General features: G+C 44.2%; 1 protein-coding gene across 8 annotated transcripts in view; it reads right to left on the bottom strand.

Moving 5' to 3' along the window:
- LOC109481677 (neurofilament heavy polypeptide-like) overlaps positions 1–13,553 on the bottom strand; it is a 74,512-nt gene that overhangs the window by 18,521 nt on the left and 42,438 nt on the right. For 4 of the 8 annotated variants that reach the window (XM_019784251.1, XM_019784254.1, XM_019784258.1 and 1 more), the window contains 3 exons: positions 2,379–2,622; positions 687–900; positions 20–55 (listed from right to left, as the gene is read on the bottom strand). In XM_019784251.1, coding sequence (XP_019639810.1) covers positions 20–55; positions 687–900; positions 2,379–2,534 — 406 coding nt within the window. In that variant the 5' untranslated portion in view covers positions 2,535–2,622. Of the gene's footprint in view, positions 1–19; positions 56–686; positions 901–1,949; positions 2,003–2,174; positions 2,238–2,310; positions 2,340–2,378; positions 2,623–13,182; positions 13,327–13,553 lie in introns of those variants that run through there. The other 4 variants (XM_019784253.1, XM_019784257.1, XM_019784255.1 and 1 more) reach the window with 4 other exon arrangements.

Below are 13,553 nucleotides of genomic sequence, written 5' to 3'. Positions count from 1 at the left end.
TAACAATCCTTCCACTCACCTGATTCTTCTTTCTTCTCTTCGGTTGTTGCATCAGCTGGAGGAAAACAGGTCAAGGGTCAGGGTCAGGTCAACGCTCCACTATCATGTGGTATACACAAGCAAAGGTCGCAAACCAAGGACGTTTCCTTAGCACCTTGTGAAATACAAGGTCATCAACGACTGCATGTCCAAGTATGGACATCTGACTTTGAACGTAGTCATAACATTGGAAGTTGATTCCTTAAACATTTCTTTAAACCTGATTGTCCTTTAAGAAACATGCCATTCCTTGCCTCCAGCTCACTCATGTTCACACATCAACGCCCAGTTCACATACAGATTGTTATAAGAACAGCAGAATGTGACCCCGGTCAAAGGTTACATGTCAAAGTTGAACTACCTTTTCTTTACTCCACAGATAATATGATTTGTTGTTAATTTTCCACTTTGCCTTTAGACATTGATATGCAAATTCAGTTCCATTACCATTTATATCATTTGTCATATTTATTTCGTATGTTTTATGTACTTTATTAGTCTGTTCCGTTTCTTTTATCATTACCCTTTGATTGTACTTCAGTTACCTTTTATTATGTTATGTATGTCACAGGGAGCTTTGAAAAGCGCCAAAATCGCAATATGCTAACCTGTATAAATAAATAAAATGAAATGAAATGAAGATTCACCTGCGGGTTCATCCTTCTTCTCTCCCTCAGCAGCATCCTCGATCTTCTCCTCCTTCTTCTCCTCCGGTTCATCCTTTTTCTCCTTCTCCTCCTCCTTCTTTTCCTCCTCCTTTTTCTCCTCGTCCTTCTTTTCTTCGATCTTCTCGTCCTTGATGGGTTCTGGCTCGGGTTCCGGCTCAGGAGGGGCGTTCACCATCGCCTTCAGGTGGGCAATCTGGGCCAATCAGAGGGGAGATAACAGTTTAAACAGCCAATTATGGGGAGGATAACAGTCATTGTTCACCATCGCCTTCAGGTGGGCAATCTGAGCCAATCACAGGGGAGATAACAGGTTAAACAGCCAATTATGGGGAGGATAACAGTCACTGTTCACCATCGCCTTCAGGTGGGCAATCTGGGCCAATCAGAGGGGAGATAACAGGTTAAACAGCCAATCACAGGGAGGATAACAGTCACTGTTCACCATCGCCTTCAGGTGGGCGATCTGGGCCAATCACAGGGGAGATAATAGTTTAAACAGCCAATTATGGGGAGGATAACAGTCATTGTTCACCATCGCCTTCAGGTGGGCAATCTGAGCCAATCACAGGGGAGATAACAGGTTAAACAGCCAATCATAGGGAGGATAACAGTCACTGTTCACCATCGCCTTCAGGTGGGCGATCTGGGCCAATCACAGAGGAGGATAACAGTTTAAACAGCCAATCACTGTTCACCATCGCCTTCAGGTGGGCAATCTGAGCCAACCACAGGGGAGATAACAGGTTAAACAGCCAATTATGGGGAGGATAACAGTCACTGTTCACCATCGCCTTCAGGTGGGCGATCTGGGCCAATCACAGAGGAGGATAACAGTTTAAACAGCCAATCATTGTTCACCATCGCCTTCAGGTGGGCGATCTGGGCCAATCACAGGGGAGATAACAGTTTGAACAGCCAATCACAGGGAGGATAACAATTTCAACAGCCAATCATGGGGAGGATAACAGTTCAAGCAGGCAATCACTTTACCATCTCCGTGGGCGATCTGTACCAATCACAGGGGAGAAAACAGTTTCAACAACCAATGACAGGGAGGATAACAGTTCAAACAGCCAATATCTGGGAGTAGAATGTTTCTTAGTTTGTTTTACCCACCTTGTTTTTCTGCGGACGGTGTGTTTGTTTGTTTGTTTGTTTGTCCTTACCTTGTTTTTCTGCGTAAGGTCGCGGACGGTCCCGTGGACGGTGTGTTTGTTTGTTTGTTTGTTTGTTTGTTCTTACCTTGTTTTTCTGCGTGAGGTCCCGGACAGTCTCACGGACGGTGTGTTTGTTTGTTTGTTTGTCCTTACCTTGTTTTTCTGTGTGAGGTCCCGCTGACAGTGTGTTTGTTTGTTTGTTTGTCCTTACCTTGCTTGTTTGTTTGTCCTTACCTTGTTTTTCTGCGTGAGGTCCCGGGCGGTTCCGCGGATGGTGTGTTTGTTTGTTTGTCTGTTTGTTTGTCCTTACCTTGTTTTTCTGCGTGAGGTCCCGGACCGTTCCGCGGACGGTGTGTTTGTTTGTTTGTTTGTCCTTACCTTGTTTTTCTGCGTGAGGTCCTGGACCGTCTCGCGGACGGTGTGTTTGTTTGTTTGTTTGTCCTTACCTTGTTTTTCTGCGTGAGATCGCGGACGGTCCCGCGGACGGTGTGTTTGTTTGTTTGTTTGTCCTTACCTTGTTTTTCTGCGTGAGGTCCCGGACCGTTCCGCGGACGGTGTACTGTCCGGACTCCAGCAGCTGCTGCACGATATGGGAGGCGATGAAGCCCGTTGCCCCGGTAACGAGAACGCGAGGCCTGTCGTCCCCGGACGTGACAGTAGCGGACGCCATGTTGGTTGGTTGGTAGGTTGGTAGGTAGAGGGAGGATAGGTTCTAGCTAGGGAGTGGTCTGCGTGGAATGGCTCGTGCTGGGCGAAGTCTGGAACAAAATACAGAGTACACACACGGTCAGTTATATAAGGGTCAAATTCATGCTATATAGCACTTTAGATCACATTGTTAGAATAGGGGTTCAAATCCATGCTTTGCAATCCTGCTTCTGAAACAAAATACACACACGGTCAGTTATGTCGACTAAGGTCAGGGTCAAATTCATGATGGTATCACACTTTAGATCGCAAGAATAGGTGTTCAAATCCCAGCTTTGCAATCCTACTTAGGAAACAAAACACAGACAAGGTAACATTCATCTATGATGTCAGATCAACAATTTTTGCCTACAAAAGCAGAATATGTAAGGACAACTTGTTGCAGAAAATGTCACAAGAAAAAAACTCCGCTCAGAATCATGATTTTGAATATAAGTTATGTTGCAGGAACTTTTAAACATGAGTATTTGTAGGCCCCACTGGTACAGCTCAAACTCAAAGACAAGGCTGTAATTTGCAAAACAGTCATGAATTCCATCAAGCTTAAATCTGATGTTTAGTAACAAGGAAGAAATTCACGCTTCTCAACGACTAAGGCAACTTCTTCAGATGTTCCTGCTATTTCCAGCGAGTCTCAAGAAGAGCTAAGGAAGTTTACGGATGTCTTACAGCTACTCAGTAAGTACTCTCCTCGCGTGGATCAGACTGGAAACACTTGACTGAGACTTTAAGACGCTCCAGCGCGGCAGCTAAGTGCCTGACAAAGTCTTACACATCTAAGGCTTAGCAGGATGTCTCAGAGTATCCACAGGACATCTCAGAGGATTTGTGTCTCAAGTTTGGACCTGGCCCTGCCGACACCTGATACAGGGGAGGGGAGCAGCCACAAGGATTCTTGTGAGGCGTTTGGCATTACAGACGTGCCTGTGGTTTTAAAGACATGCCTGTGGTTTAAGACGGAATGCCAAGGTCAAGACATGTGAGGACAGGGGGACTTAAGCAACACAGGGGTTCACTTCGAATTCACTTCAGTGCTTTCTTCCACACCTATATGAAAGCCTTTATGATATAGCTACAGTCATATTGGGAATCATTTGTGCACAGTGAACAAAGATTTAGGACACTTCCTTGAGAATCAAACTGTATATCAAATGTTACACACAATTAAAATAGTTGGATGGTAAAGCTGTAAGAACACAGTCTGTCAGAGCCATTGTCAATAACCTTAAGCTTGCAAAGGTACAGACATTTGGCACCAAATTTGTATCAGGTATTGGGTTAGGGAGCAGGGAGGTCACCTAGTCAGAATCTACTGTAAGTATGTATCTATGATGTCAGAATCAGATCAACACAATTTTCTTCTACAATATTACAAAAGCAGAATATGCCCTGACAGCTTGGTGTGCACAGGAAATGTTGCTAGAAAAAAAGTTATGCTCAGAAGCACAATCAAAACATGTGGCAGGTAATTAAACATGAGAGTCTGTATCCCCCACTGGTGCCAGTTCCACCGTGGGGTGAAATGGTTTGTATCCCTAACGAATATCCCTAACGAATATCCCTAACGAGGTAACGAACACCAGGGCGACAGTGCCGGGATATTAGTCTGCTGGCAGCGTGCCAAGAGGAAGCTGCTGGGTTAGACAATAATATTGTATGATTCATGATGAATCCTCAGGGGAAGGTTCTGCAATGCACTACATACACGTAGATGTACATCATCACACTGATCATGGACATGCTAACAATTGAAACTTAGCCTGGGTGCCAGACTGTTGCCAGGGCCTGTATACAGCCGTCAGGCTAGCTCCTAGGCTCCAGGGCTAGCCTGGGTGCCAGACTGTAGCAAGGGCTAGCATACAGGCTAGATCAATCCTCAGGGGAAGGTACTGCAGTGCACTACATCATAGTACATGGATGTGCATCATCACAAGTACTCATCACGGTCATGCAGTGGTAGAAATACTTTTTTCAGTGCCCTGCAATATTGCAGAATGTCAAGATTTTGTTCTGCAATTCAGAAATACTTTCTGCAAATACACACTTAAAGTCTAAAGATCTTAAGATCTAATTCCTAAACCCATGGCATATACAACATTGCATGCTAGCAAACATCTTACATGCGATTTAAAAAATACATGCAAAATTGCTTGTAGTTAGACCCAAGGTCTTCATTGCATTTAGGGACTGCCCTGCAAACCAGTCTAGCATCCATGCTAAGAAAACTTGGCATCATTGACATTATGCATTATTTTCGTATTGATTCCACCCCATGTAAGTCCGTGTTTCTGCCCCAGTGGCTGGACTGGGGTGTTAGGGACCACCTGTGCCCAGATGTGTGTAACCTGGCAAGGTCACGCCTCCAGAACTGGGATTAAAGTTTCTCTGGTATGACAGGAATCTCAAGGTCACCCAAGGACATGCGGGTGGGGAGGGGGGCTTAACAGGTGGCACTAGAAGCTCAGATCACCACAAGACAGGAGGAGCTCTGAGTGTGAGTAATCAGTGTTCTCCCAAGGCCTTTTGAGCATAGGGGCCCCCTATGCTGTAATTTGGACCCCCTATGCTGTGATTTGGACCCCTATTCTGTCTTTTAACTGGCATAGGGGTGTTTTTTTTAAAGAAAGTCAATAAAATGCTAAAGAATGAAAATATCACTTTAAAAATGATTTAGCAAAGGGAAAACCTTTAACTTCGCAAAATCTGTCCATCAAAATGTTAAAAAGTGTCTCAGGGGGTTATGAGTTTCAATTTTTTTCAGGTCAATACGTGACTTGCACCGCGAAAGTGGACTTCTGTACCTAACCCCTATGCTGTGAAAAAATCCTGGCGAGAAAACTGGTAATGAAATCACAGGACAAGGCTGGACTTTTCTCCGCTGTAATTTATGTCAGAAATTCCTACACTGACCACATGACATGAAGGAATGTTCTGGTGGAATGTTGGGTTTCCGGTGAGTCGTCTACAAACATCCCTGGAATCTTATCAATATCAGGGAACGGCCAGGAATAACTACGGAATCCAGGAGAAGTTACTCCCAAAACAACAGTTACACACTACTGCTGCAGGGTGATAGTTTCATCAGGCAAGGTTAAATGTGAGAGAAAACCTCAGAAATTAAAGTTGTAAAGTCAAGGGAGAAATGCTTCTGTTGTGCCCCAACCAGCCTCAAGCCAAATACATGGCCTGTTTCCTTTACTTTCTACGTTCACCACAGTCAGAAGGGCTCTCCCCAAGCAAAATCCTAGCACCCCTCCCAAAATGATCAAATTTAGAGTTTTCTCTTAGTATTTCCGCGAAAATTCACTGATTTTTCATCAACTGATTAGGGAGCACCCCTTCCCTTAGAATTTCTGGGGAGACCCCAGGGTTGAGGTAAGAACTGTTCAAGAAGGTACAAGGTAGCCTCCATCTCAGGAGTAAAAAGACAAGACAACTTTTAACTAAGACCCAGGCTGATATAAGGATGAGGGTCTTCCCTATGACACCATCTTGGCTTAGCGAAGACATGCGGGTGAAGACTTGAGGATGTCAAATGTCCACACTTGTTAGTGAACATATATGTAAGTGCAAAACCAAAAGATCAGAGAAATCCTAAACCTCTGTATCCAAGTGCAAAGTATTATAACATTATCCTGAATGTTTCCAGTTACAAGTATGTCGCCCGGCACAAGATCGATAACTGTTTAAAATCAACCCGCCCCTTTCATTTCAAACACCAATTTCTTTGATTTCTTTTTAATGTAGAGGAAACACGCTTTTCAATAGTAGGATAACTTCACCTGCTGCCACCTTCGAGTTGTCCTCTGCTATTCAACTTTCAAGATTCTTCTACAGAAGACAAGGCTGTTTCCAACACCTTAAGATTTATGCTTTCTTCAAGAGCCCATCTCTCCTTATCTCCAAGTCTTGAGGACAGCTCTTAGACTTAGACTTTCACAGGGGGCAGCGGGTTACAACAAATCAGTCTCCTGTCAGAAACACGGTCCCACTTTTGTTTATGTTTATTTACTCTGGGCAAAAACGGTGCCACCTGGAGTTTTACCCAACATGCCATGCAAAAATGTCCGCCTGGTAAACACGTCGCTTTTCTGGTAAACACCAACACAGATTTGGGTAAACATTTCAACAAATGTGCAGATTAAAGCGCAGTAGATTAAAAGGATTTCCTCTTTTCCCACCACTGAAGGGACCGTGCAGTATACACAGGGGAGGGTCTTCAGCTGGCCTCTTGGCTAGAGCCAGGGGAGAGTCATTTCTGCATCTGTATCTGTATATGTCGGCGTAACACACCAGCTTCAATCAAAGGCACGTGGTGCAGCGGCAGCTAGCTACATTACACTGAAAGATCTGTTACACCCAATCTTTGCACATTAATGCCACAACTGTGCTTGGTAGCAGCGAGTTCCACTCTACGATAGTTCTTAAAGTACGAGTTTTTTAACACCTTAATTCTTGGTTGATAACTTTGATATTTGAATGCATGACTGTTTCTTGTTGTTTTCTGGGCTGGTATCAGATACTTAGTGGTTGGTACGTCCACCCAGTTTATTAGTCATTTTGTACATCATGCATAGTCTGGACATTTTTCATCTTAGCAATTTATGATAGGGATGAGAGGGGAGGGCCAAGCATCATGCCTTATGCCCTGGTGGAATCCTTCTTCTAGCCTCCGTACCAGGCTTATAGAACTGGGGGTTTGGTGGTCTTCGGCTGTTTTCTGATTAGCCTCCGTAGCAGGCTTGTAGAACTGGGGGTTTGGTGGTCTTCGGCTGTTTTCTGATTAGCCTCCGTAGCAGGCTTGTAGAACTGGGGGTTTGGTGGTCTTCGGCTGTTTTCTGATTAGCCTCCGTAGCAGGCTTATAGAACTGGGGGTTCGTGGTCTTCGGCTGTTTTCTGATTAGCCTCCGTAGCAGGCTTATAGAACTGGGGGTTTGGTGGTCTTCGGCTGTTTTCTGATTAGCCTCCGTAGCAGGCTTATAGAACTGGGGGTTTGGTGGTCTTCGGCTGTTTTCTGATTGGCCCAGTTCTAAAAATGGGGGTAATTCAACCAGGCCGGCTATGTTGTCTATATGCAATCAGAAAAGAGCACATAAAAGCTCCCAAAGACCCTGAAGACCCCCAGTTTTTGGTATGCTATGGAGGCTACCCTTCCTTCAGTTCTTGAGAAAACATCCAGGAGTGGACAGGGCCCAGAAGGATCCCTTGGGGAACCCCTCATGGTAGGTGGCCATAACTAATGCCTTGTTATCCCCCTGCCCTGATAGCTGAAGCAGCCAGTTCCTGGGTTTGTCCCACAAATCTCAGCCTGTCAACACTGGATGTCTGAGCCTGATATATATGGGATGGATAGCAGGAGGTATAGGGCTATATGATAGCAGAAAAAGGGGAGCTCAGTTCTGATAGCTGAAGCAGATATTTCCTGGGTTTGTCCCACAAATCTCAGACTGATGGGTATGGATGTTGCTGGGCTACATATGATATCAGAGAAAGGGTAGCTCTGTTCTGAGAGCTGCAAGCTCTAATAGCTCAAGCTGCCATTTCCTGGGGTTGTCCCTCAGATCTCATGTCAGTGCTGGCTGTCTGAGTCTGATATGCATGAGCAGAGGGCTCTGATCAAGTACTATGAGGACTACAAGAGGTTACCAACCAGGCTATGATAGCAGACAAGAAGACAGGGGAATTCAGATCTGATAAATGCAAGCTCTAATACTATAGCTAGAGCTGCCATGTCCTGATATTGTCCCACAAAGTTCATGTCTGCACTGGCTCTCTGATGTGAGTAGCAGACCCTGACAGGCTTTTAGCTAGGATTTTTTTGTTGGGCGTCCATTTTTTGCATTGTATGCTATGCTCCGCAAAGATGCACGGTGCACAAGCTTTTTAGGGGGCCTTTTTTGAAAGTCAAAATGCTCTCAAACACTACTTTTTGCATTTTGAGTTACAAATTTTGAGGAATTTGAGTTTTTGTCCTTCAGTAAACCATCATTTTTGTATTTATAGTAAGACTGAAGAGAGGCATATGTGCATGGCAGGGGTTGGGAGTGGAAAAAAACAGGGCGTCTTTAGGGTGTCCTACCAAAAAGTAGGGCGTCCAATTTCTTAGTATTTTCAGTACAGGGCGTCCAAAAGACACCCTGGACACCCCCTAGCTAAAAGCCTGGACCCTGATGCTGTGACATTATGTAAGAGGACTACAGGAGATTACTAGTATATGATAGCAAACAGGAGGACAGGGGACCTCAGAACTGATAGCTGCCAGCTCTAAAGTCTAATAGCTAGAGCTGCCAATTTCCTGGGTTTGTCCCATACATTGGCTCTCTGAATCTGATGTGAGCAAAGGACCCTGTCATGTGATATTATGTAAGGCAGCTACAGGAGGTTACTAGGCTATGATAGCAGACAAGAAGACAGGGGACCTCAGAACTGATAGCTGCAAGCTCTAATAGCTAGAGCTGCCATTCCCTGGGTTTGTCTAGCGTATGTCCCACAGACCTCTTGTAAGCACTGGCTGTCTGATAATAGCAGAGGATTCTGATTTTGTGATATTATATGTAAGAGGACTACAAGATGCTACTAGGCTATGATAGCAGACAAGAAGACAGGGGACCTCAGCATTGATAAATGCAAGCTCTGATTAGTGATATATTTGGACCTGCCATTTCCTGGGGTTGCTCCACAGATCTCTGAGATGTTGACACCCCACTTCTGACCATGATGGGGAGGGCCCTGCCTGTATGTATGTAGGAGATGCTGGGACCAGATAGCTGACTGTTGTGTTGGGACCAGATTATATTGTGATAGCTGAGTGTATGTACATGTAGATACCATCTACTGCATACCTACTACATACTCACTCCTGGCAACATTCACATTCCAAAACATGGGCAGAATAACTTGCAAGTTGCAGCTAGCTAGCAGGGAAATTTGGACATGACATGTTCCCTGTAACTTCATGTACCCTCCAATGAAGACACCCCCATGATGGCCCAATCTAACCATACTGAACAGCCCCATCAACACACCCTTTCCTAACCAGTAATGAACAGTCCCATGAACACACCCTCCCCTCACCAGTAATGTACCTTCCCGTGAACACACCCTGTTGTCACCAGTACTGACCAGTCCCCAAGCTACATGACAAGACAGTTGAAGCCTGGCAGAGAATGCTGCTGTTTATCTCTTCAGTGTGGGAAGATACCAGTAATTCTTCCCAGGTCTGTCTGTTTTCTGTGTCTGTCTCAACAGGGAAAAACTTCATCTTTCACAGGCACAGGACACAGAGGGAATTCAGGGGAAATCTGCAGAAAAGATCCACAACATCTCCTACTGGCCAGGGCTTTCCTTTCCTTAGGTTCGTCAGTACCCTGCACGTTGCTACCAGTAATTCTTCCCAGAACTGTCCATTTTCTGTGTCTGCCTCTACTGGAACAAAACTTTCATCTTTCACAGACATGAAAGTTCATGGAAAATATCCACAACATCATTTCCTACAGTCAACAATTCCAGGGCATTCTTATGCCAAAAAAAACACTTACTCATGCAACTGGCTATGATTTTGGAAAACACGATCATATCATATTCCCAAATCATATCCAGTTGCTCTAGTAACTGTTTTTGGTATATCTTATTGCCTGGATGTCTAACCTTTACCGACGTATCCAAATTTTTTAGGTTACGTGTAGGTTACATGAATTTCAAGCCGTGCAAAAAGGATTTAAAGGCTGCTTTGTGCCTACACAGCTTCACAGGTGGGTATGTCGTCAACCAGCCATGTTTTCAAGGTCAACAGGGGTGGTACAGGGTTCCTCAAGGTCAGGGGAAATGTGGACATAACACACTGCCTGTGGACTTAACAAACTGCCTGAAGACTAACACACTGACACGAGCAGGCTGCCTGCTGCACTGCCTGGGGTGCCCTTAATAGTTAACACAGAACTCTAGTGAAAAATGGAGAGTAGAGCTGTGTACATGTACCAAAACCAAAGCTTTCGGCACAGGTACTAGTGGTACACTGGTTAGAGATGACTTTGAGATGAAAATTAGCTTTAAAGGTTTAAGTTTTTGTTTTAGTTTTAGTGCAAAAAACACTACAGTAGAACAGCTGTATTTTGTACATAGGTACATGTAATAGTCTACCATGCAGCTACAGCAGATGATGAGTTCAGGAACTCTAATCTAAATATTTTTACACATACAGGTATTTTTACAGGTACAGGTACAAATTAGCAATCAAAGTTTGAAATTGATAATGATTTCTCCCAGAAGACAGGTAGATGTGCTTTTGTACATAACAGTCCAGAACTGGCAAGAATTCAGCAGAGCCTAACTCATGGTGGTTTTACAAATTACATGGAAAGAGCTTACAACACCACACCAACCAGCCAACATAGAGACAACGTTTATAGAAAAGTGTCTCAAGCAACTAGATATGATTTTTTCTGACCATTTCCAAAATAATATAATAATATCCAGTTGCTTGAGTAACTGGCATATATTATTTCCCTGATGTCTAGCCTTCACCGACGTAAAAGAAAATGACTTAGTGAGTAAAAATTATTGATTCCCTCCTGTGTATTGAGACTCTGCCGTATCGTTCCAGCTCAGCTGCTGTATTGATCCTAAAAAAGACGTATTAAGCCCGTCACTTTCCCCTCATTAATTATGCAGACCATGTTCTGTCATTTCACATAAAAGCATGGCGCGGGAAAGCCTAGACAGCATGCCAAAAACTGGGGGTTTGGGGGTCTTCATGGTCTTTGGGAGCTTTTATGTGCTATTTTCTGATTGCACATAGACAACATAGCCGGCCTGGTTCAATTAATTACCCCCGTTAAAACTGGGCTAATCAGAAAACAGCCGAAGACCACCAAACCCCCAGTTCTATAAGCCTGCTACAGAGGCTAATCAGAAAACAGCCGAAGACCACCAAACCCCCAGTTCTATAAGCCTGCTACGGAGGCTAATCAGAAAACAGCCGAAGACCACCAAACCCCCAGTTCTATAAGCCTGCTACGGAGGCTAACGCGGGAAAGCACAATGCAGCGGGACCGTGCCTGAACCTGACAGCAGCGCGCCAGCTCGTAACTCTTATCTCCTCACAAATCTGCAGAAATTAATGACATTTCCCTCCTATAAAACAGTGGATTACATGGTCCCTTTATGTAGGCTGGGATGTACACTATAAATCATACTCAATCAACTCCCCTACTACTGTAAGTCTACAAATTTCCGCGCTATATTTAGATTCGCGGAATTCGCGGGGGCCTTTGTACCGCGAATCTATTTCCCCGCGAATATGTTTTGTGTAAGTGTGCCCCCCTCCCCACATGCATTCACGAGGGCCGATTCACGACGGTAAGCGAAACACTGAAACAACACACGCGATCCATAAATCACTGCAAATCAACTTTATTCTCCGCAAATGTACGTTTAAGTTTTACTGATATCAAAAATAATATTATGAGACATGTACACCGAATCGCGATACTGTGGCACTGGCCGTGTCAAACGTGCACCGCCGGACAAAAATCTTTGCGTGCACTGGCAGAGCGCTGGCCATGCTCGTGCGGGCACTTGAAAATTGCGGGCACATCGGGCTAATCTACAAATATTTTGATGAAAAATAGAACTGCTGGTATCTGGGAAATGTTAGTTGATTCTCTTTTGCGCCCTGCTATGCGGGCGTTTTTTTTTTTCTTCTTGTTTTGCTGGATAGAAACGCTACCGTGGGCCCACAAAACCGAATGCAACCTTTGCATACTTCCGGGTTCAAAATCTCGCCAAAAACGGCATAAATTTGCTTAGGAATATATATTTTCTCGAAAGATTATTACGATTATGCATTTCTTCACTAGATTATCGATGTGTAGTCGTGGAAAATAGCGTTTTATCGCTTATTTCCGAACAAAGAAAATTGTTTACACGCGCGTCAGATTCATAGAGCTTTACCGCCGGCAGTCTCGCGCGGTGCACGAAACAAATTTTTGCGCCGCATTTTAGGAGATAAATGCCGGGACACGAACTTTTATTATCTTAAACATTCACTTTACAAGTTCTTCTTGGAATGGCCAAGGAGAAATCGCGAATCTAAAAATCCATTTTCCCGAAACCGCGAACTTTAGGCCCCGCGAATCTAAAGAGACTTACAGTACCTTAATTAATGAACATGTAACATCATCTAATGTGAAGTAAGAAAGCCAGCAGCAAAACCCCGAACAAGTTGAAATATTCGAAACATAACATAAGAACATATAAACCAGTACCTTGCAAGAGCTAGGATATAAGAAAGCCAGTCCCTTGCAGTGATCTTAGGTGTAAGAAATCCAGTACCTTGTGGTATTGAGTACTAGTATTCTATTCTAAGACATACCTCTATAGATATGACATAAGAAGAGCATGTAAGCCAGTACCTTGCAAGTAGAAGACATAGGATATAAGAAATCCAGTACCTTGCAGTGATCTTAGGTGTAACTGTAAGGAATCCAGTACCTTGCAGTATTCCAACTCACTAATCTTAGTATATATATCCTTACACAATACTAATATAAGAAGAACATGTAAGCCAGTACCTTGCAGGTAGAAGACCAAGGATAAATGAAATCCAGTACCTTGCAGTATTTTGGGTGTAAGAAATCCAGTACCTTGTGCACATTGACCACCGATCTTAGGTGTAAGAAATCCAGTACCTTGTGCACATTGACCACCGATCTTAGGTGTAAGAAAGCCAGTCCCTTGTGCACAGTGACCACCGATGTTAGGTGTAAGAAATCCAGTACCTTGTGCACAGTGACCACCGATCTTAGGTGTAAGAAAGCCAGTCCCTTGCCTTCCTGCTGGCCATGTGCTACACTAGGGTGGGGCAGGGATGACTCACACATGTCATGATTTGGGAACATTCTCCACACTCACAGTCAGTGGGAGGGGAGGGGGGCGGTTTGCTTACACTCACCCACATGTTTACTGAATTATCTGTCTTCTC

The sequence above is a fragment of the Branchiostoma belcheri genome, unplaced genomic scaffold, assembly GCF_001625305.1.
Source record: "Branchiostoma belcheri isolate BF01 breed outbred unplaced genomic scaffold, Haploidv18h27 scaffold57, whole genome shotgun sequence".
In the NCBI taxonomy this organism is placed as follows: domain Eukaryota; kingdom Metazoa; phylum Chordata; class Leptocardii; order Amphioxiformes; family Branchiostomatidae; genus Branchiostoma; species Branchiostoma belcheri.
The sequence above is the reverse complement of the archived record's forward strand: the minus strand, read 5'-3'. Positions and strand labels throughout refer to the sequence as shown.